Genomic DNA, 23732 nt, shown 5'->3' with positions numbered 1-23732 from the left:
AATCAACTATATATATAAGATATATATATTTACCAAAAGAATGTAGTAGAAATATAGAAATGTACTTTAACAGAACTATGCCTTAAGTTTGCTAGAAATATAATTTATGATGTTAAGTAGTTGCTGGAAAACTGAGGGGAAGATGCTATCACTACAGAATGTTTAAAAACAACGAAATAAAGGATTCCTTTTAATGCCATGAAAGAAAAGTACAACTCTTGAAGAAATCCAAAATATAACTAGCAGAGGATTTTACTGGAATGCCTTCTATAAATAATGAAAGAAATATCTTTTTTGTTTTAAAAAAATGTTTATGCAGGTAATATTTTAAAATACTGATCAGCCTTCATTCCCTTGATTTGTAATTCCACACTCTTTCATGTTTCTGCAAGGTGAACTCTAGAGGAAGTGAGGTGAATATAAACCGTGGACAATTTGGCATGCATCTCTAAAAATACCCACCCTTGGCATGAATGCTATTCATTTTGGCAGGGGGCTTTTATACCTTTTAAAAACAGATTACCTTGTATGTCTTTCCTTTGCGTCTTTTCATTTTAATCTCAAATTTTCAAGAGATGTAAAACTACTTTCCGAAGAGCTCTGTAGGGGATACCGATTCTGGTCTTGCATAGTCCGGGAACTGAAAATTTGAATAGAAAAAAATCACAATTAATGAAGTGTTCGGTGAATCTGATTTCATTTTGCTTTTTAAGTTTATCCTGTCAGCAGGCCATGACTTGATTGTAGCGCTAAAGTGGCCATTTAAAACCAATTGCCTTGAAGAGAGGGGCACTGGGAATGGAGATCCCTTCAAGGTACTTAGTTTTAAATGAGTGCTCTGACAGCCATGCCCTTGACCCTGCACTTTTGAAAAGCCTTCCATGTTTGCGCTGCGCTGGATTAATACAAGAATCAAACAAAAACACAAAACACGGTATCTTTTTTTTTTTTTTTTAGAGATACTGTGCTGCAGCTGTTAATCCTCTGCTTATACATACTGACCCCAGGCAGTGGCTAGGATGGCGCCTGCAAACTAACGGCCCAAAGCAAAATTCCCCATGTGCAAATAGACAGGAAAGGTAATTTCTGCTCTTCTTGCAGCTGAGAAGCTCATTCAAACAAGCCTTTGGGAAGAAAAAGTCCACCAAGCCTCCTTCCTCACACTCGGACATTGAGGAGCTGACGGACTCTTCCCTGCCGGCCTCCCCCAAGTTGCCCCACGGTGCCGGTGACTGTGGCTCAACCTCCATGAAGCCCTCACAGTCCGCCTCCGCGTAAGTCTCTCCCTCCGCAGGATGCCTAAGTGTTTGCTGAAAACAGCAAGCCCGGACCCGTGCTCTGAACAGACCCAGGTTGTCCCTTCACAGCTGCAGTGCCCTCTCTGTGCCAGCCATTTCCAGATCTTCCTTAGAATGGCAGACACAGCATTTGTTTCTCCTTCATTTTCCTTATATTAGAACTTGAGTGTTTCTTGATCTCAGGCTCAGCTCTTCTCAGTTATCCTCCCGTCTTTTCACTTGCATTGGTCCGTGCATCTGTCTAACTGTGCGTTAAATGCAGGTCACCCCTTGCCTGGCCACCAAAGAAACGGCAAAATGGCCCTGTGATCTACAAGCATAGATCCCGGTAAAATGGAGTGTGTTGCATGCAAATTGCCAAGACTCAGGTTCTAACCTAAGCACTGCTCCTCGCTTTTGCTTTTTCTAAAATCACTTGCATGCATTTCAACCATGAAAACCTCTTCTGTCCTCCTCTTTTGGAAGTAAAATTTGGTTTCCTCCAGACAAACTGCAAGCCATTTTTCTTTAATTGCGTTAGACAATCTAATATAACTTTTTTTTATTGTGTCCCACTAACTGATGTCACAAGAAAGGATAAAACATTTAGACTGTAGAAACATGTGCTCCAGTGATTATCTTTGTTCTTGGGTACTATTTATTTTTTTTAAATTTTGGAGGGGAGGTAATTAGGTTTATTTGTTTATGTATTTGTTTGTCTGTTTATGTATGTATGTATGTATGTATGTATTTTTAGAGGAGGTACAGGGGATTAAACCCAGGACCTCATGCATGTTAGGCATGCACTCTACCACTGAGCTATACCCTCCCCGCTCTGGGTACTATTTAAATCAGATTTCCTCACGTGCCCATGACAATGGCTAGCCTAGACCTGTCATAGGGCCAAGGCCCCTGGTAGGACGCTGTAAGACCCTTGTGCACCCCATATAACTTCCTGACTTATGCAAGGAGGAAGAACGTAGCACCATCAGCCTGTGACCAGCAACTCAATCCTTACATTTTCAATGGAAAAGATACTTGTTTATATAAAACAAATCCTTTTGACGTATTTCCTACAAAGCTGTCTACCAAACAGCAATAAAACAACCAAAAGGATGTAATGTGTATGACCTTCACACAGCCCCCAGCTAGCCGGCTTGTTTGGGTTGAAACCTGTGATTCAGCTTCATTAGCTAATCTCCTCAATCAACTGAGCCTCCTGGGAGGATTATGCAACCCTCATCCATTATTTAAATGTCCAAAACTAATCTCCCTGATTTATTTTCTGCAATGTGTGTATTGAGGTTTCATGGTAACCTGAAGACAGCATTGTGGCAAATCAGGTCATCCTTTGCAAAATTTGGCAAAACAAGAGATCAACATTTTAAGGACGTCATAACTTTGCTTTGAAGAAAGATTTCAGTTGTTGTAAATAGAGACTTATGTCCCCGGAAAACTGGTAGAATGAGATGGAGTAATACCATGACTCTTCAGCTTCCTGAATGTTAGCAACAGGGGAGTTTTGAGAATCACTTTATATACAGCAATGGTAGATTGTTTTTAAGCTTCAGAAAAGAGGAAGAAAAGATTCAAAGAAAGAGACAGCTACTCTTGGCAGTTTTGAACCTGTGAATGTATTACTGTTTGTAAAACTCCTTCTCCTTTTCTCTAGGTTTTGCCAGCAGCAAATAATTGCTGTATCTGCTGGCTAATATTGCAGTTCAGCTTTTTAAAGAAGCCTTGCATCTCCTAATCCTCTGGCTTCCCCCTAACCACTGAATTCGTGCTTATTTCTGTCTTCAGGATCTGTGAATGCACAGAGGCTGAGGCAGAGATAATTCTGCAGCTGAAGAGTGAGCTCAGAGAAAAGGAATTAAAATTAACGGATATTCGGCTGGAAGCCCTCAGCTCTGCTCATCATCTTGATCAGATCCGGGAAGCCATGAACCGGATGCAGGTCAGTCCAAAAGCATCTTCAGGGAACAAACAGGAGAGACTTAAAATGCCACTTATTTTCTTCTCTTAGACAACTCTTCCTTTTAAATCCTTTTTTTTTTTTTTTTTTTTTTTTTTTTTTGGAAATGTCCTCAGTTTATTCAGTCTTTGCAGCTCATCTCTCGAGACGGAATGGAGAATTTTGTCAAATCCAGGTTTTCCCAAACCTGGCCAGTTGCACTCAAGGACTGTTGAAAGACACTTGTACTAGTGATTGAACTCACTGAGAGCTAAGTTTTTAGAGAAACTTCCACAGCCCTCACTTCTTCACTTTTCCAGGGTTTACCTTTATGTTAACTTTTTTTCTATTCCTTTGAAATTTGACTCTAAAATACCTTTACCTATTTTGTATTGAAAAACAAATGCAACAAGGAAACTCCAGAAATAGAGCACGAGCTTTCTAAATATGAAAGTAAAAGTGATGGAGAATGCCATCTGTAAAAGTCAAGCTTTTGTGTTTCTTGGAAGCCTCTGAAGCCTAAATTCAGAACCAGTCTGCACTCAGACCAAGTTTTCATTTCTTACTGTGAACCAATAACCACTGGGTACCACAGGTGACTGAAACAGGAAAAGCTCATTGCTGACTAGATTCATCTACCACCATGTATATTCATCAAAAGGTTTTTGTTGTTTTTATGAGCTTAGTGCCCCATTTTGAAGGAACAGAAACCTTTTCAAACGTTAGCTGGGATGCTGAAGTAAGCATTTTCAATCACCTTCTTTATATTTCTTTTGTTCTGCTCTTGGCTTTCAACTCTCCTTAAATTCAGAGTATTACAAATGGCATTGTTTGCTAGGATGAGATTTTAACAGCACTTTTAAAATGAGAAGTGTTATGAACTCTTCAGTTGTTAGCCTTAATTCAAATGAGACCTCGTCCTGGAAAACTCCTCAAATATATGATAGAGTCAGAAAAATTATTAAAAAATTCTAACAGTGTGTCTATGTTTGTGAATACCTGAGTAAGTGGATGTGAGCGACAGAGAAAAGGATTACTTTTCCTTCTTTGGAAGAAAATCCTGTTTTCCTAATGTGTATTTGTTTATTGAACGTATCACCATGTGCTTTATTTAATGAACAAACTCATTAGCTCTGTCAAAAGAGTCGGTACCTTTCTCTCAGTCAGGCTGCCTTCATCTTTTTCATGTTCTCCATCTTCCCAACAGAACGAGATTGAAATCCTGAAGGCTGAAAATGACCGGCTGAAGGCGGAAACCGGAAACGCAGTGAAGCCTGCTCGGCCCCCGTCGGAGTCCTCGAGCAGCACCTCCTCCTCATCGTCCCGACAGTCGCTGGGGCTTTCTCTGAACAATCTGAACATCACGGAGTCTGTTACCTCAGGTGAATTTGTGCACATACCTGCCTGTGACTTAACAAGGGGGGAGATCTGGAATTTGGAGAGCCTGACCCACCGCAGCTCTCACCCGTGCCCTCTTCAAACCGTTAACGCCGTCATCCTCAGAAATAGTCCTGTTTTTCCCCTTATAAATTTACTCTGCAGCGTTATAATTTTAAAAGAACGTTGTGCATGCAAGAGGGGAATACTGAGAAATGTGATTTTCATATCATCCTTGTAAAAAGTTACCCGTGCTTGAAAAGCACTTCCGCCATGCTTACAAGTAGGATGAAGACATAATATGCTTAGCGATGATTGTTAGTACTCGTGAATAGAATACTTATAACCCCATGCAATTTTACAGTATTTTAAGTGCTCGAAGCCCATTTACAAGTGTATCAGGACCTCTTCCTAAATTCGACTAGATGATCGTGCATGATAGTTCCCGGAGAGAACATAATGCTACTCCATCACTCAGACTGCAGCTCTGTTAAATTTTTGACAAACAGAAAGAACACACTGGATTCTATTATTGTATTCAGCAGTGGTACTAATGATGGAACAGGGATACAATTTTATTCAATTGAAAAGAGAATCGCATGGCATAATGTTGTCTTAACAGCTGATGAACTGTTCAATAATAAAGCAGAACTGCTCCTATGGCATTGAATCATTGTATGTATATAAGACAGTTTAGGAACGATTTACAGGAGGATCTGTGGTCATTGCAAAGTACAGCCGCTAGATGGCGCTTGGAAACCACATATACATGTTCCCGGGCAATTTTTAGATTCCATTATGGAACAGAAATTTCACAGCTTGCCTTAAATTATTCTAAAATACAGAAAAAGAAGATGAAAATGAAGAAGAGAAACAGAGATACAACATGCTGATATTGATGCTATTTTTAACAAATAGTATCTCCTGCTTCTAAAGAGTCAGAATTTTTTAAAAATTCTATTTTATCTGCCCTTCATGATATAAAATGAATGGCCCAAATGTATACTTGCTTTCTTCTTATAAAAGGCAAGTAGGAATTTCCTGAAATTCATAAAAACAGTGTTTATACCATTTGGCAGGCATTTGGGGCAGGGAAATGAATTCTGAGAATAAACACCAAGGAAAACAAGTATTAGTAGCTAAGAAACAACAGAGATGTCATAATGAAATGAACTTATGAATCATTAGGTAAAATACAACTGAAAAAATGATAGTAACTTGAATGTGTAAATTGTCTATTGTCCACACTCTTCAAAAGATGGTAGAAAAAGACAGAACAAAAACTTTAAATGCAGAGAATCTGAGAGTCCAGAATAGCATCCTGTTGGTTGGCTTGTCTGTTGGTGATGAGCCTGAGAGGTAAAGTAGGAGCCACACCTAGTGGCAGTCAGTGTCTGCCTGTGTCCTGGGGCTTCACTTCTAAGGAAAGACAAAGGCTGTTATCTCACAGGACAGCTTAATGACGCTTGGAAACCAAATATACATGTTCTTGGCGATTTCAGATTCCGTTATAGAACTGAGAAACTTCACAGCTTGCCTTAAATTATGCTAAAATATAGATTTCACTGCCTGTTAACATGATTTTGTTTTAGCCTATGGAAATAAGATAAGGTTTGAATGAGGCAAATTTAGTACAGAAAGTAGTTTAGGAGAAACAACCATATAAAAATGAAACTAAAATTCATGTCTAGGAAAGACTAGAACTCATAAAGATAAATATAAAATCAAAGAAATTAAATTTACAATTTCTGTGTACATTGAACTAAACATACTGATGGCCATGACTCCAGAATTTGGGGCAGTTTGGTTGGGGGGAGGATTTTTTTTTTTTTGAAAATGTGCTTTTTAATTGTCCATTTCATCATTTATTTTTCAGTCCTATATTATTTTATTTCCTCAATTACTTTTCAATCATGGTACTTGTGTCTAAACTAAAAAACTTTTAATCACATGATGAGGATACTGTTTTCATTGCCTTCACTCTTGTTTAGTGGGCTCACAATTGGAAATCAAAGTGCCTTTATGCTGGAGCTGTTTAACAGAAAAACTTTCTAGAGTTCATGATTAATTTTTTAAAAAATGAAGTAGGCAAGAGAGAGGATAATTGACAAATGTCCAGTTCCTGACATGCAGGTACCATACCCCCAGTGAAGACAGAAGTTTGAAAAGCCTTCAGTTTTTTGTCCAAATTTCACTTTTAAGCATACCCGGAATGGCAGCTCTTTTTTATTCTTTTTTCAAAATGTTGACAGAGGACTGTAACTTATTTTCCATGAAAAAAAATCCACAGAGGACCCTTACCTCAAACTTGCTTATTTGGTTTACCTCGGAGTTGTTATTTCGGGTGACCATCCCATCAGTGTACTGGGATCAGGGGGAGACCCAGAGTGAGTCTGATGTGTTCCCCCTACTGTCAATAGAGCGAGTTAGAATAAACACCCAGAGAAAAGGAATAAAGTCAGAACAGCTGAACTTACTAAACGCTGAGGATAAAGTGCTTTAAGCCCATTGTCTAGCCCGCTCTCAATAACTCCATGGAGCAGATGCTGTTTGAGCCCCATTTTACAGATGGGGAAACCAAGACTTGGGAAAGCGACTATAATAATTTGCTCATGGGCATGCATCGAATAAGTGGCAGAGTTAATATTTGAACCCAGGCAGGTGTGGATGATTCCAATGCCTGGCCTTTTAACTACTATATTCATTTTGCTATATTCGCCTACGCAAGAATCCAGGACAGGCATTCACTCATTTTGGGGTAAATATTTACCCCACTGCTGTCAGAAGATATTTTATATTTTAAGCATAGTTCTTAAGAGTAAGCACGACATGAAATGAATAACATATTCTAAGGCAAACTTGAACAGATAAGTGGATCAGAAATCAAATTAAACTGCTGCTCTGGATACCAAGCTGTACAGATCTGGCCCTTACCCACCTCAGGATCATTTCACACCTCCCCAACTCCCCTGGGTCTCTGCGCTCCCAGTGCCAACTGTCTGTCTGTTCTTTGGGCACACTCACCTCTTTCATCAAAGCTTTTGCCTTTGTTCTTGTTGACTGACCTCTTCCTAGGTCTTCACTTGCTTAGCACTTCTCAGCCTCCTGGTCTTATCCCCAAACACCACCTCCTCAAGGAAGCCTTCCAGGATGGCCTGTCTACCTAGAGCAGGCTCCCTTCAGCTCCCCTGTTCACTGCCCTGTGCCCTTTATCTCTTGCACTTAAAACATTCTGAGAGTACCTTGTTGAGAGTGTATATTCCAAAGGGGCATGGAATTCATCTCCCTTCTCGCCATAGTATTTATTCCCAATGCCCAGCACAGTTCCAGATTTCTTTTATGCTTAATAAATTATTATTTAAAATAAATATTTTTAAATATTTATGAACATCTAAAAATAATTGAGCAAAGTACTAAAGTGGTAATTCGATCATGAACTACTAGATATTTAGATGTGAATGATAAGCCGCTCTAAACTTTTGAGAAAAAGAGCAAGAAGAGAATTTGACCCTTAAGGAAGAATTTTGAGTGGCACTGGCAAAAAGGTGAGAGACTGAGAGGATGCTCATCTAGCAAAATAAGTAAGTTCCAGTAAAGGAGATTGTCTTTGATGATTTAAAAATTTCTAGCAAAACTCTCCATATTCCTCAAACTCTAAGTGTGTTTTCTGATGGTTATGATGTTAAGATTTTTTTTTTTTACTTTTTCCTTTGTGAAACTGCATATTCTTTGTTATTAAAATAATGAAACTATTTCATTTTCTGAAGCCATTCGATTAAATTGTTGTTTCTATAATGGTACAGTCACAGTCCTTGTCTCTATAAGTGTACAATTTGAGCAGTTGAATCCTCTGTCACCAGGCACATGTGCTCTTAAACACGTAACTAAGCTTCCTTTGTCTGCAGAATATTATCTTCATATTAAACACGGCTCTAAATAGCTTTCTTGTCAAAGGAAAACATACATGTGGGATAGTTTGCCACAATAATTCTCCAAACTGTATATTAAGCTCATATAATGTATTTTGAAACTTAATCTTTAGCCACATTTAAAGGTTGGTGGTTTAAAGGTCAGCTAGCTTTATCATGTTTCCATAACTCTTAGCTCATTACTGGAAATACTGTTTTGGTTTTGAAACTATAAGCATAAAGGGGGCAGGAGAGTAGGACAATTAATATACTTCTGTAGGGAAGTAGAATGGTGTGGTTGAAAGTCAGTAACATTACCTAATAATTATAGATACAAGGCACACAGTGATATAGCTGCATATGTGCCAAATGCTTGAGAATGCTTTCAGTTGACAGTCAGTCTCAGCACCTTTGCATTCATAATTACATGGGTACCGAGCTTGGGAATTTTCGGTTGGATAGAAAAATCAGATTGCTTTTCAGTTTGTCAGTTATAACGGCAACTGAATATTGCTTTGGTATTACTCAGACCCGTGTGTAATAGAAAAACAAACCCCTGATTTCCTCATCTATAGGCAATGGCCCAAAACTTGGGTGACTGCTACTGAAAGCAGAAACACAGTCTTAGATAGAAACTTTCACCCAACCATAGTCATTCACCTTCTCGAAAGCTGAGATTTTTCCAACCAGTTAGATTGGAATTAACAGCAGGAAAGCTCAATATTCCCACCAAAAGATATAAAACTAGGAGGGAGAAAATGGTGACAGTCAGCAGCTCCAGGCTAACATGACTCTGTTGTGTGTGTGTGTTTTCTTTGAAAATTTGGTAGATATTCTGCTCGATGATGCCGGTGATGCAACGGGACATAAAGATGGTCGCAGTGTGAAAATTGTAGTTTCCATAAGCAAGGGCTACGGTCGAGCAAAGGTATTTCTCTGCTGTTACATTCTTTGTTACTAAAAGATGAGAATGACCATGAATCAAACACATTTAAATATGTATACTTGCCCTGGCCAATATGCTATCAGCAGCGTCTCAGTCTTTTTTTTTTCTCTTTAATTTTTTTGGGGGGGTAATTAGATTGATGGATGGATTGGATTGATTGATTGATTTTTATGTTTAACAGAGGTACTGGGAATTGAACCCAGGACCTCGTGCATATTAAGCATGCGCTCTACCACTGAGCTATACCCTCCTCCCATGGCATCAGCAGTGTTTTGTCTTGCATTGGCTTTAATATATTATAAAAGTATGAAAAGTTAGGGACTCAAGAAATGACATCATTGTCTACATAGATGTGTCTTTGTACATCATGTTCCTTCACTGAAAATGATATTGTTGATCAGCCACTCTCATTTCTAAAACTTAAAAAAAAACACATTGCTTGCTCTGACATAAACATCTTGTCTACCTTACTCCTTCAATGCCACTTAAAGAACACAGTTCATATTTATAATGTGTTAGTAACATGTCGCTGAAGCTGTCAGTACAGTCTTCGCACAAAGACAAGACCACAAGCTATGTGGGTGGTCTAGAGCTGGGAAAGATATATTTTCTTGAACTCAGTGTGACGAATTCCATTGATGCTACTTGTGTGTATCATTTTTAAGGAAATTCTTAGCTGATAAGGCAAGTATTCTAATTTTTCTGGAGTTAAATATCACCTTCAAATTGACAAGGGCATTCTGACTCCAGCCTCTTCTTAAAACTAAAAGATTTCAAGTTCAGATTGTAGTTGAGTAGACAAAAGTGAAAATTTCTAAGTATCCACGATTTGTCTTTATCAAAAAGAAAAACAGAAAATTACTTAGAATTTTGAAATAATTGAAGTATTTAAGTTTGAAAAATGAGAATTTTCACACTGAACAAATACTCCAAGAATTCTAGTGTCACAAACTTTCTGCTTGAGCTGCAAATCTGTGCCTGAATTTCTCAAGTGGGTCTTTATGCAAAGGACTATAATAGCCTTGGTGAAGCTTAAATTATCTCTAATTTAAAAGCAGCTACTTTAAAGCACTGTATGAGTGTCCATTTTGAGTCAGTTATAATAATACTGGAAAACAAGTTTTCTTTTTCAAAATAATTCTAAAAGGCAATATTTTTGAACATGAGAAAGTAGTTATCTTAGTTTTCTTGGGTTATGGTAAAAATATTATAGATTGGGTGACCTGAACGACAGAAATTTATTTTCTCACAGTCATGAAGTCCAAGATCAAGGTATTGGCTGATTTTGTTTCTGGTGAGGGCTCTGTCCTTGGGGTGCAGATGGCCGCCTCCTTACTATGTTCTCAAATGGTCTTTCCTCAGTGCATGTACTTGGGGGGAGGGAGAGAGATCTCCACCCTACGTCACCTACTTGGAAGGCCACTAGTCCCATGACGAGAGAGCCACTCTAATGGCCTAATCTAACTTGTTACCTCTTGCTGGCTGCATTTCCAAATACTATCCCATCGAGGGTTATGAATTTGGGGGAGACACAAATGTTGTCTATAACAGTAGTTAAAATCATAACAATGGTTTTGCTGTGAATTTCTCAACTTTTTTCTGTAAAAAATATTGGCTTCTAGTCAGGTTATATCTAAACAATGGTGATAATCATTTACCCTTATAGAGTTAAATGTTACAGATGAAGAAATTGAGGCTCTGAGTCGGCTAAGTGACTTAACCTAATGTCACATTTCTTAGTTACATGGTAGATGTTGTGTGTTGTAGAATCCATGTCTTCTAACACCTGGCTCATTTATTTTTCTGCCACCTCTTAAGGACAATGCAAGTTGGTTCCTTGAGCCAGAGTTGTGATACATCAACTATCTAGTTACATCTGCTGGTATCATGATCACTGTCTCATGTCACCATTCCAGTCAACATAAAAGAGGCTTCAGTTAGTCTATAAATCTTGAGTTGTTTATTTTTCTGTACCTTGTAGCAATTCCTCAAAATCTCATCCTACAAGAAAGATAAATTTGGGACCGTTATTAATATAAATAAAGGAATTCTTAATATTAATATAAGTAAAGGATTTCTTTGCTTGGCAAAGTAAGTCCAGTAGGATTCTTTGGCAAGTCCTTTTAAATATTAAATTTTCCTGGACATTCAAAATGGGACCTGTCTTGTAAATATGTGAATGCCATACTACCGTGGATAACTTGTTTTCCAAAGCTGGATTGGATTTTAGAGATAATCTAAAAAAAAAAAAAAAAAACAAAACCCTGAGATTTAGACTTAACAAAGATAAGATCACAACAATAGTGAGATGAAGTCTTAGGACTTATGGTGTAGTTGTATTCCATCTCTGTCACCGTTTCTCTCCTACCAAGCTGCTGCTTCTCCGGATGCACCCACTGCATTAAAAGGGCAGACCCTTCTCCCCTGGTCCTTTTCCCTTCTGCTGAACAGGTCATGCATGAATCCGTTTTCCTTGACCATACCACTTTTCTTCTTGTTTTTGTTGCTATTACTGTTACTTTGTTTCTTTGGTTGACTGGTTTGTTGGTTGATTGGGGTATTTTGTATTTTATATAACCCACTGTGTATATTTGTTATTATAAACCCCATAGGCTTCATACATATTTTAGTGTTAATTACCACTCTATTAATATGACTTAGTAGAAGATGTAGTAATAAGACAGGGCACACGGCTGGGTTTTATCTTGTTTTATTTTGTTCTCCTTTAGGACCAGAAGTCTCAGGCCTATTTGATAGGATCCATTGGTGTTAGTGGAAAAACCAAGTGGGATGTCTTAGACGGTGTGATTAGACGTCTCTTTAAGGTAAGCTGTGCAAAGTATCCTGATATGAGTTTTCAAATGTGTTTCGCTTTGGACACTTTCCTCAGCTTCAACGGCATTGATAAATCTGTTTTCCCGCTCCTCTATTCCGAACACTAAGGGAAGCTTTCTCTCCTATGCCGTTTGATATTCATAGTTCTGATTTTACCTGTTTCTAAAATTCTTGACTGCTAGCTTCACATCTCCATGAATTTTGTATTTGTCGTAGAGGAGCTGGAACTCTGTTTTGACTTTCCTTTTCTGTGTACACCATTTTAGGAATATGTGTTCCGAATTGATACATCCACTAGCCTTGGTCTCAGTTCTGACTGCATTGCCAGCTACTGTATAGGAGATTTAATCAGATCTCACAGCCTAGAAGTGCCTGAACTCCTGCCTTGTGGATACCTTGTTGGCGATAATAATATTATCACTGTGAATCTGAAAGGTAAAAGTAGAAAGAAAAGCACAACTGTGTTTTTTTTTTTTACCAATATTTCTTTTTTTTTCTTTTTTGCAGTTTTCCTTCCAATGTTCATATTTGAAAACTAATTAACCACTTTTCAATGTTGGTAGGAAATGAACCATCTTTATACTTAAAACACTAAAATCCTACTAAAAACACACAAATCCAAGTAAATGGAACTCTTTGAGTTTTGAGGTGTAATTTTGAAGATTCTCCAAGACTCACAAAAAAGAATGTGATTTAGCAAATTTCTAGGTTTTCTTCACTGTCATCTTTCATTTAGGGAAGATTCAGAAAGTTTATGGCATGTTCCTTGGTAACATATTCACCACTGTATCTTTAATTTTAAAATACGTATAACCAATAAATACCCACTGGGGAAGGAGAATGGAAGTTAAGCACCAGGGATGAGATTCTCTTTGCTTTGGATAATGTGCTTAATTCTAGGCAAGTGGAATATCTAAAGTATGCTTGTCTATGTAATTCCTTGTTCATGTATGTCAGAGTCAGAATACGTCTATATAAACTGCATATTAATAGACAGGTTGGTCAATATTTGATTTCATGATTCAGGTGATTGGGTTCATAAAAGGAGATACTGTTGCTTTCCTTCTTAATCCCTTGCCAAATATCACAATTCATATTCTTCAAAAGTTTAAGGGGCTGTGCAACTGGGATGTGTAATGAGAGAAAGAGAGAAATCAAGAGGAAGGAGAAAAGAGGAAGAAAAAGAGAAGACCATGACACACATTTATATGTTTCATTTTAATCTTTGCACTTATTCTTAACAAAACTGCCACCTTCAAAGGGAAGGAAGGTTGTGTTGATAGAATTCATAGTAATGCTTCCATTTCTCTCTGGAAACCTCAGTGAGAAACTTGAAGTAGACAGTGGAGGGAAACCCGAACAAAAGGGAAGGGCTGGCTTTCACTGGGACGTTCGCTCTGCTTCATTACTGATGTTTTGTGTCTTAAAATAGTAGCACATGTTTGTGGGCTAGAAATATCAAAGAAAGTGTTTTGCAAGGACTGCCTTCCTCCGGCTAACAAAGCCCTGTTGCCAGTTGACGCTACATTTTTTAATTCTAGTGTATGTAGGACATTAAGTCACGCTCTCCCCTTTGTTTCTCCCTCAGGGGTAGAAGACAACAGTTTGGACAGTTTTGTTTTTGATACGCTGATTCCTAAGCCAATTACCCAAAGGTACTTTAACTTGTTGATGGAGCATCACAGAATTATACTCTCGGGACCTAGTGGTACTGGAAAGACCTATTTAGCTAACAAACTTGCCGAATATGTAATAACCAAATCCGGAAGGAAAAAGATGGAGGATGCAATTGCCACTTTTAATGTGGACCACAAGTCTAGCAAGGTAAGTCACAGACTCCTCAGAGAACTACTGCTGCTGGTCAGTAAGGGTCTTAAGCAACTAGGCTTCAAGATTATAGAAGCCTTCCATATCGTCCGTGGAAACATCATCTCTTTGACTTAAATGGGAATCTGGTGAATTACGAAACCCTGTTTCATGAATTCGAACAAGAGTGCACACTGACATTTCAGTTATCAGGCACTTCACGAGCTTTGGGAATGGACAGAAGAAAATGACAATCTCTTTTGTCTGATCGCTCTTAGACATCCATTTAGGAAGGGTGAGAGCAGAAAGAGAGCCATGCAAATGCTTCTAGAAGCAAGAGGCCAGGATAGCTCTTGCTGGAGGAATCAGAGGTTTATACAAAGTCAGTACTCGATCTGGGTCAAAATAAAGAAGGAGGAATTAACTCGGGCATTGCAGCCATGGGGATTTGGGTATAATTAATATATTCTAGGCAGAAATTCTGAGAGCAGCAGTTTGTTTATGTTGTGTTTCTACCGGATTTCTGCTTAGGAACCTTGGGAAACTGAACAATATTCCATTTTACCTTTAGCAAAGGTCTAATGTACCATCATAATCATCCTGAACATTTTTAGCTCTTAAACAAGCATGAGGGGCTGTAAAACCAGCCAGTACTTCCGTAGATTCTGAGTGACATAAAGAATCCTAAAAAGGAGATAGTCAGTGCCTCACACATTCCTCACACTGGCCTATTTTTGCCAATAATTATTCATTACATTCTCAGTCAGTGCAACCTAAGGTCCTCTTAGGAAACTGCACTTCTTATAAGCAATACGTCCCATAGTCTAGGCGATACTGGGTCGTGTTATATGTCCAAAGATAACCTGGCTAGAGGATCCAGACTGGTCCAGCCTTCTGAAAACCTCAGGCCTGCACATTTTTAGAAAAGAAATATATCTCCTAAAAGCAACCCAGATCCACTGGATTCTTGAAATAAACAAGACAGTTTAGCGAACAAAAAAATTGTTAAAGGAGGAGTTTATTAAGTCCATCCAGTGACCAGTTATCAGACCTGGGGCCGACTGTTGCATTTCCTTGTGCTCTAGTTTTCCCAGCTGTAAAATGGGAAAAATAGTGGGGTTGTGGCAAAGACTAAATCAGTGTGTGTGTGTCTGTGTTGGGGGGTGGGGGGGACAGAGAGAGAGAAGCAGGGAGACGAGAGAACAGTATATAGTTGCAGGTACAGTGTAAGTGTTGCCTGCAGTTAGCAATTACAGCCCTTGACCCAGTGAGGGTTTCTTACACAAACACACACAGACCCATATAGACCACCTAACCCCATCACACACAGAGACCCTTGTTCAAGTGTCTTACCTGTATGTTTCAAGGAGAACAAATATGTATATGAAGCCCAATGGGATCTCCTGCTGTTAAATGAATACAGCTCGTGCATTCTGAACATTTCCCTGGAACTCAGCACTATTCAGATTGCGGTTGAATCCCCCATTCTCATTTCAACTGAGAGAGACATGGCCCCTGAGGCAGAATATTTAACTCTCTTCTCAGTAGAGGTAGAAAGAGCCCAATTGTTTGCTTCAGCCTACGGCCTGTTTAGTGCTGCCGGTGCATGCTGGGTCTCCTCATATCTTTATGTAAAAGTTTTTAACATGTTTTGTTTTATGTTCATCCAAAATGATAAAAGGATTGACATCTCTTCATTGCCCTTGGGGTTCTCTTTGGTTTTTTTCCTTAATGTTGATAGAACTCTTTAGAAGTGACTTCCTTTATGATAGGAAAAAAAAAAAGTGGTTGGAAAAATAGAAGAACAGATTTATCAGAGGCAACAAGCATTTTGATAAAGTTGGAGAATCGCTTAAAGTGAAGTTTTGAATCAAACAGATTGATTTGGACTTCATCAGGTGTAATTTGACATGCTAAAATTAAGTAGATTAACTTACATTAATTATAAAATTTGCCTCACCCCAAAATCCACTGTTATATATTATTTATTCTTGTTTCAGTGAAAATGCTTAGTGCTTGGAGATGTTATTAATCGATACTATATGTGTCCTTTAAAATTTGACCAAATATTTTCAGCACTCCTGTTTTCTGCTTTTTCTGAATAAAGTCACATGTGCCATTATTAGGTCTGTTTAATTTTTGTTACTACAGAGTAATGAAAAATAAGGCAGGCCAAGAGCGTTTGAACAAAACGAATAATGCTAGCAAACAGTAGTAGAAAGACGTCCATGGACAAATCACCTAACATTCATCACCAAGGAAGCGCAAAATACAACCAACAAATATTTATGGTTTCTTTATGTTTGTTGGATATGGATGAATGGTCAGTAATGCTGAATACTGAGTCGTGGCCAGAGAATTTGGCCAATTCTTGCCAAATTGTCAGAGAATCCACACTTTTTGGAGGGAGGGGTGGGTGTGGTGCATGAGAGCGGTGTAGAGCAAGAGGGATGAGAAGCTGCATTGTGGGAGGGATAGCAGCTAACCGTAGACTTACTAACGCAAAGTGTGAATGAAATAATAAATTCTTTCCCTGAGAACTGTAGCTGGGTAACTGTTGACGTTCTTTATGCTGTGCCGTAGATGGCTCTGAAGGAACCGAGCCACATAGCGCTCATCGATTCCAAAAAAAAATTGAACAATAAACCATCAAAGAGAAAAACATCTTTTCACATGTCTGGTGCCTTCTGCATTTTACGTTCTGAACCTCTTCCCACTCTTCAAGCCCTCTCTTGAGCTGCCAGCTGGAATATGTTGATTGAGAGCAAGACACATAAACAGTTACACTTTGTGACATTTGATATAGCGGGCCCAGAAGGCTCGAGATGGATTTAGCAAAGACGATGTGGCCAGCAGAAGCCACTTGGAATGTTAGGTGGGGAAAGATCAGAATACTGGACTTGGCAGATTCATTTTGAGGGTGTCTAGAGTCAAAACCAGAGAAAGCAGTGATCAACAGGTTTTATATAACTGCTGTGTTCTGTGTATATTTTCAAAGTGTGGGTTTCATCTCATTATCTGTGACCATCTGGTAGATATACCTGTTTTCTGCTGCCTGAGTAGATCCTGGACATGAAACTTTTAATGCTAATGAATCAATGTGTCAATCTAAGATTTTACCCCAGTTAGGCTAGAGTGGGGAGCAGGAAGTGATTTCAAAAGAGTTTGGGAAAAAAACTCAGGTTATGTGAGTAAATTCTTTGTGTATGCCTGTTTCTACTTGGGACTGGTCCATAGCTTTCATTAGATTCCCAAAGGGGTCTACTACCCTTCTCAAGATCAGAGAGAACCATAACAGAATCTAATGGCCCTGTTTTTCCAGAATCATCCAGTGATTTCTTTATTGCCAAATTCAGTGCCCTTTGTGGCCACTGCTTCCTCTCTCCCGCTTCCTTCCTCCCTCTCCCCTTCCTTTTACTTCTCCTCATTTTCCTCCTCTTCCTCCTCCTCCTCCTCTTCTTCATCTTCTTCCTTATCATCTTCTTCCTTATCATCTTCTTCCTTATCATCTTCTTCTCTCTTTCTTCTGATCTAGACATAGCAAATTACTATAATTAGTCTCCCCTTTCCGGAGATGGTTCTGATTTTCCTGATTACTATTCTGCTGCTTTCCTTCTCACCTTTCCTTCTCAGTCTCTTTCACTGACCACTCTTCCTTCACCTGCCAGTAACTGAAAATATCCCCCAGCATTCTGTTGTCTCTCAATTCTGTTCTCATCTGGATGACTCCCCCTCACCCTCTACCCCGTTCCAACTTGTACTGACTCCAGTTGGACACTGTTAGCCATGCCCACTCTCCCATATGGTAGACATTTGTATTAGCTTACAAATATGTTTCCCTTAGCATGCTAAATATACATGTTTAGAAATGCCAATTTCAACTCTGAAAATATTACCATCCATGCATCTCCTTCCATCCATCTCCACTACCACCACCCTCCTACCCAAATAAACATCCCACCACTTCAGCTACTGCAGTTGTGTACTAACTGCCCTATTTACAAATTCTGTTCAATTCTCTTCTCTCTCCCTACTTAATCCTTTCACTCCATGGAAATAGGGTGTCTTTTCATAATTAAAATCTCACCACTTTAATAAAATCCTGCAGTGTTCCCCCTTGCTTTCTGCACTAGGTCAAAAATCTACCCATGCTTCTGTTACCCCTCTTGAGTCCCACAGTGTCTCTTGGCTTCAGCAACTTTGTTATTCTCTTGACCGGTTTGTCTTCCTCCTCCACAGTGTACTTACCATACTTGGAAATCACGATTCTGACTGCATTACTCAGATCTCCCAGCCAGTGTTTCTTCACTGTCAGCAGGAAAAGTCCAGTAATCTTACAATCATTCAAGGCTGCAGACTTTCCTTTCCAACTTGCTTACCACTATTTACATCTACAAAGCATATATTACTAGTTCTTTCCTGCATGGGTATCATAGTTTTGTGTTTCTGTCTTTGGTTGTTCTTCCTCCATGTGGAAAGCTCTTCTTCTATGTTTAACCATTAAAATATTACCTAATCTTAAAAATAAAGGGTTCATAGGAAGCAATACTGCCACCAGAAAGTCATTCCCAGCAGCTACAGGTAATCTCTCCATGCTCTGAACAAAAATCTTTGGTGTGCACTCTTTTGAGGTAGTGCGTTACTTTTCACTGTGAACTGTGGTTATCCGTATGCACGCCTCACCTTCTGTTCTGGGCAATAAGCTTCTAGAATGCCTTTTGCATTTCTGATTAATCATCATATCCGTCATGTTTATGTTTCCTTTGATGAATAATTTTTTTTTTTTTACCTGCTGAAAACAACAACAGCAACATGTCAGTGGTCCACAGTTATTTATATAGTAAAATCCACATTCCTCTGCATGGATTCAGTCTTTTCTGATTTTTCTTTCATTGCAAGCACTGCCACCATGTACCATTTCTTTTGCAAAAGTAGAACACTGTTATTTCTCCAAACACATCAAACACTCGTATCTTCTAGCTTTTTTTTTTTCCCCTTTATTCTTCAGTCATACCGCCATCCCCATCCTCTGTTGTCCTCTGAGCCTTCAATCTCGGTTGGATGCTGTCTTTAGTTTTTCTGTAGTTTTTGTGCATTTCACTTATCCCACTGCATTGTGATTTACTTGTTGACCTGCCTTTCTGTTTATCAACTCTAAAGCCTGAAATAGAGGAGTAATCTCTAAATCCTTGGTGCCAGAGTACCTGGCACCTAGTAGGTGCTTGCTAAAGCTGTGTTGAGAGAAAAAAAAAATGGCATGCTTATCACTTGGGATTCTATTCGTTACTCAAGATCCATAATGAAATTGTTTTCTTAACCCTGAGCAAGATTTACAAATTGAAAATGTCATTGTAAATATGCAAATATTATGGAAATGCTCTTACTGATTAGGATAATTCTAAGAAACCTAATTATAGTCCTGGCCTACCCATCTGTGAGAGCAATCAGTGAACTGGTTACCATATTTAGATTAAAAGCTATTAGAGAGGAATAATACCTGTAAAGAACCAAGAAGCTTAATAAATGCTAAGTGCTAATGTCAAGTGACCCTGTGAAATATAAAAAAAATTGTCTTTGTTTAAAATTACAGCAGTTGCATGCGGATAATAAATAAATAACCAACCAACCACAGTTTTACTTAAGTCCCAGGTGTATATTTTCAGATGCACCTCATCAAAATGAATTAAAATATTTAAAGTATTAGTGGTAATTTGGGGGTGCCATTTAGTCTACACTTGAAATTATAAAGTTTTCTAAAATCCATTTTTGTCATTGTGAAGTCAAAAACAAAACTGAAGTCTCAGCGTTTGCGGTTTATCGTAAGAGCTCATATCCAGAAATCTTATTTTTTTGGCTTTTCTTCTGGGATGAAAACAACTGAGAAATATGTCCTTGTGTTTACAGTTTTATATTTGCTTCAGGTGTTCTGTACTGGCTTTTCTCCTTTAAAAAATATATATATATATTTATATATATGTATATATATATATATTTCTTTTTTTTTTTTGCTTTGTAAAATAAGGTTTTGTATCAATGGAATGATTTATGGGTTTTAATCAAAGAACCTGGATGGAACACAAAATGTGCTATTCCTATGAATTGCTTGCCATTGGTATAAATTTATCATTGATATATTTGTTTTTGTAATTTTTTTAAAGGAATTGCAACAGTACCTAGCTAACCTGGCCGAACAGTGCAGTGCTGATAATAACGGTGCAGAGCTTCCTGTTGTAATAATTCTTGATAATCTTCACCACGTGGGCTCTCTGAGTGATATCTTCAATGGTTTCCTCAACTGTAAATACAACAAATGGTATGCTTGTAAAATACTCTGAATGATGAAATATGAAAAAGTGGTGAGCTGTATTGCATTCTGGTGCCTTTATACCTTTTAAGACCTATAGCAAATGCCATTAATTTGAGAAACCTTCATTACTATTATACTATATTTCCAAAGAATCTCTGTGTTTTCATTTGAACAGCTATTTATTCATTCAACAACTATGTCCCCAGGCCCTTTTATGGAAACATTATTCACTGGATGATGTTAACTACTGCAGATATGCTGACTGTCTGGGAGACTAATTATCAGTAATGGAATGTTTGAATCAGGAAATTAAGAACTAGAAGGGGGCTGCAGAGCTCTGGTTTCATTCTTAGTTCATATTAAAGTTTAAATTCAACCTTCCTACAGAGATAAATTTAATGCATTCAGATATACCGCTCTCCATCAGTGAGTCTGATTTTTAACTCTTTACGTGACAGACAAGGTTAAAGTGGGGTATAAAAAAATCTGCAAACCCACTTAAGATTCACTGTAGTATGGCCTCTGAGAAAGGACATTTAAGAGCAGCAATGTAAAGATTAGTTTTAATGGTGTACGTATCCCATTTACTCTCTGGTGAAGACTTTTTAAGTGCTAAAAGTTAATCACCATAAAATAGATATTGAATCAAAATATTGAACTAAAAATTCTTTCATGTTATTAAGGACCTTTGAAATAATTATGAAATAATAAAAGAAAAATTAGTGAATTGGATTATAAGCATAGGAATCAGAAGATGTTAGAGTGGAGAGAGACCAGTATGATTATTCTGTCTAAACTTTCTATTTTATAGACAAATAAATGTGAATTTAGAGATGAAAAAATGATTAAAATGATTTGCCTAGGACGCCAGAGCTGAAAATGAACCCCAAATCTTAATAAATTTCGGTTCAGTGATCTTTGTCATTTTCCAACCTAACATCACAAAGTTACCCTTTTACAGCCAAATGTTAAAATGGAATAATCCATGTTTACCTAAATTGTTATCTGAGACCATTTTAATATAATAATCTCTTTTACCTTTAGTACATGTTTGCTTTCTGTGTTTTCGCAGTCCGTATATCATTGGGACGATGAATCAGGGAGTTTCTTCATCACCAAATTTAGAGCTGCATCACAATTTCAGGTAAAGATCAATTGAATATGTTTTTCTCTTTTTGAGTATTGTCCCTTTCTGTTTGCTTTTGGCCGGTGTTTTTCCATTTGTACATTGACAAATCCTGCCAGTGGTGACCTGGGGGTGTGAAAATAATTCTCACTTCCTCTGACAGTCTTTCTCAAGCAGACTGTTTTGTGATCCTCATCCTGTAATCAGAAGTGTTTCTTTAAAAAAAAGAAGAAAAAAGAAATGTCTTTCCTGCTCACTATGTCACCGGTTAAAGTGGAGCACTTTTCTTCTACGTGTGAGAAATGTGAAGAGAGTTCCTATTTCAGGAGTTGTGATTTTCCTACAGAAGAGGGCTCAGCGTGTACACACCCACTCACTGCTGATGCACACGAGCTTGTCTTTAGCTCAGAAAGAAAAGTTAGTTACATTACAGCTCTAGTGCTAATAGACTTTCTAACCCCTTTGATCATTAAAACCTAGCCACCAACTGAAATAGGAATGTTACTACTTTGTATTGGAAAGAGAATCACTGTGGATTTAAAGATTAATTTATATAAAGGTTTCTGGATTTTTTTTTCTTTCTGTAGGTGGGTACTATGTGCAAACCACACAGAACCAGTGAAGGGCTTTTTAGGCAGGTATCTCCGCAGGAAACTGATAGAGATGGAAATTGAAAGTAACGTACGCAATAATGACCTAGTCAAAATTATAGATTGGATACCCAAGACGTGGCATCATCTCAACAGTTTTTTGGAAACACACAGTTCTTCTGATGTTACCATTGGTGAGTTCCAAAATTGCAATATGCCATTCTCCAGGAACTAAGAGTACGTGGAAAAGATAGCCAGATTGGATGGCAGAAAATAACATGGGAAGCTAATGTTTTTCAAGTTTCCATTTTTCTCTCTTCTGAAAGTTTGCCTTCTTCTAAGCTTTGTGTCTCTAATTAGATTCATTTTGTCTGACTATTACCATTTACTAAGATTTTACTGACATTAAATAAGTTTAAGAGAGAAAAATATCTAAAAATCAAAAAACCATTTGAAATAAATTGTGTCTGTTTAGAGTAACCTTTTAATGCTAAAAGCAAATTTTAGCTGATGACTCATATCAAATATAGTTGTGAGAGAGGATTTTAGTTAGAGATAATGTGTTTTGTGTTTTGCATAAAGACAAAATTGTTTGAGTTATTTGTCTTGAGTTGGCATATAATTGTTTATTTTTGTTTTCCTTCTTAAATTGCACACACAAAAGAAGTCCCCTTCCCACTGCTTTGGATCATAAAGATGTCATACTCACTAAAAACACAGTGTAAAGTAGAAAGAAAAATTCTATATTTGGGATCAGAAGACCAAGGTGGAGGCTGACTCCTAAAAATAATGACATATTTTATGTTTGGCAGTTTGTTTCAGCTTAGTTTTGTCATTTGTAAAATGAGGCGGATTGACTGGATTATGACCTTTAAGGTTTCTTCTAATGCTGCAATGTTATGTTTTAGATTAAGATTTTAGTACATAAAGAAAGGAGAGTCCTGAAGACTGGGTCTTCAGTAAAACCCACTTTTATAATAATCAAGCTGGCCAGGACTACAATTTTCTAAGAATCCTGCAAGAAATAAATTAATTCCCCCCAAATGGTGTCTAAATGTAACAGACTGTTAAACATAACAGCTCTCAAAAATGTTGTGTCATCTGTGTCGTCTCAGGTCCTCGACTTTTCCTTCCGTGCCCCATGGATGTGGAAGGTTCTAGAGTATGGTTCATGGATCTCTGGAACTATTCTTTGGTACCTTATATTCTGGAGGCAGTGAGAGAAGGTCTTCAGGTATTGTACTCAATTTTCTTTACTGTTTAAGAAACTAAGTGGAAAAAAATTAGCCTTATTTTAAATGCAAAAAAAAAAAAACCATTCATTTCTCTGGGTATTTCTGTAGAAAACTAAAGGCATGAACTATATAATTATAGTGGTAAAAATTTAAAGAGCAAATAGTATGCAAATTTTTTTTTCCGTTCTGAGAATAAATATGTAGGAGAAAGAGAAAGCCAATTTTTGCAAGAACTACACATTGAAAGCCAAATTTATTGCCATAAATATTTACAGACTGTTCTTATTAGATACCCAGTTAATTGCCCAGAGGCATGTTTATATGGGCCTTGATCATTAATTCCCTTATCATATAATCTGCAGCAAGTAATT

General features: G+C 37.8%; 1 protein-coding gene and 1 non-coding gene across 2 annotated transcripts in view; one reads left to right on the top strand and one right to left on the bottom strand.

Annotated features, from left to right (window-relative positions):
* NAV3 (neuron navigator 3) overlaps positions 1-23732 on the top strand; it is a 311096-nt gene that overhangs the window by 277725 nt on the left and 9639 nt on the right. Inside the window, 12 exon segments of the mRNA XM_006179097.2 lie at positions 393-413; positions 1102-1274; positions 3081-3234; positions 4439-4613; positions 9347-9444; positions 12192-12287; positions 12564-12732; positions 13886-14121; positions 20262-20416; positions 21483-21554; positions 22124-22320; positions 23242-23360. Coding sequence (XP_006179159.2) covers positions 393-413; positions 1102-1274; positions 3081-3234; positions 4439-4613; positions 9347-9444; positions 12192-12287; positions 12564-12732; positions 13886-14121; positions 20262-20416; positions 21483-21554; positions 22124-22320; positions 23242-23360 — 1665 coding nt within the window.
* Positions 9641-9712, bottom strand: TRNAI-AAU. The gene has a single exon. It is a non-coding gene; the product is annotated as a tRNA-Ile (tRNA).

This window comes from Camelus ferus, chromosome 12 (genome assembly GCF_009834535.1).
Source record: "Camelus ferus isolate YT-003-E chromosome 12, BCGSAC_Cfer_1.0, whole genome shotgun sequence".
Taxonomy (NCBI): domain Eukaryota; kingdom Metazoa; phylum Chordata; class Mammalia; order Artiodactyla; family Camelidae; genus Camelus; species Camelus ferus.
This window is presented reverse-complemented; position numbering and strand designations above follow the sequence as displayed.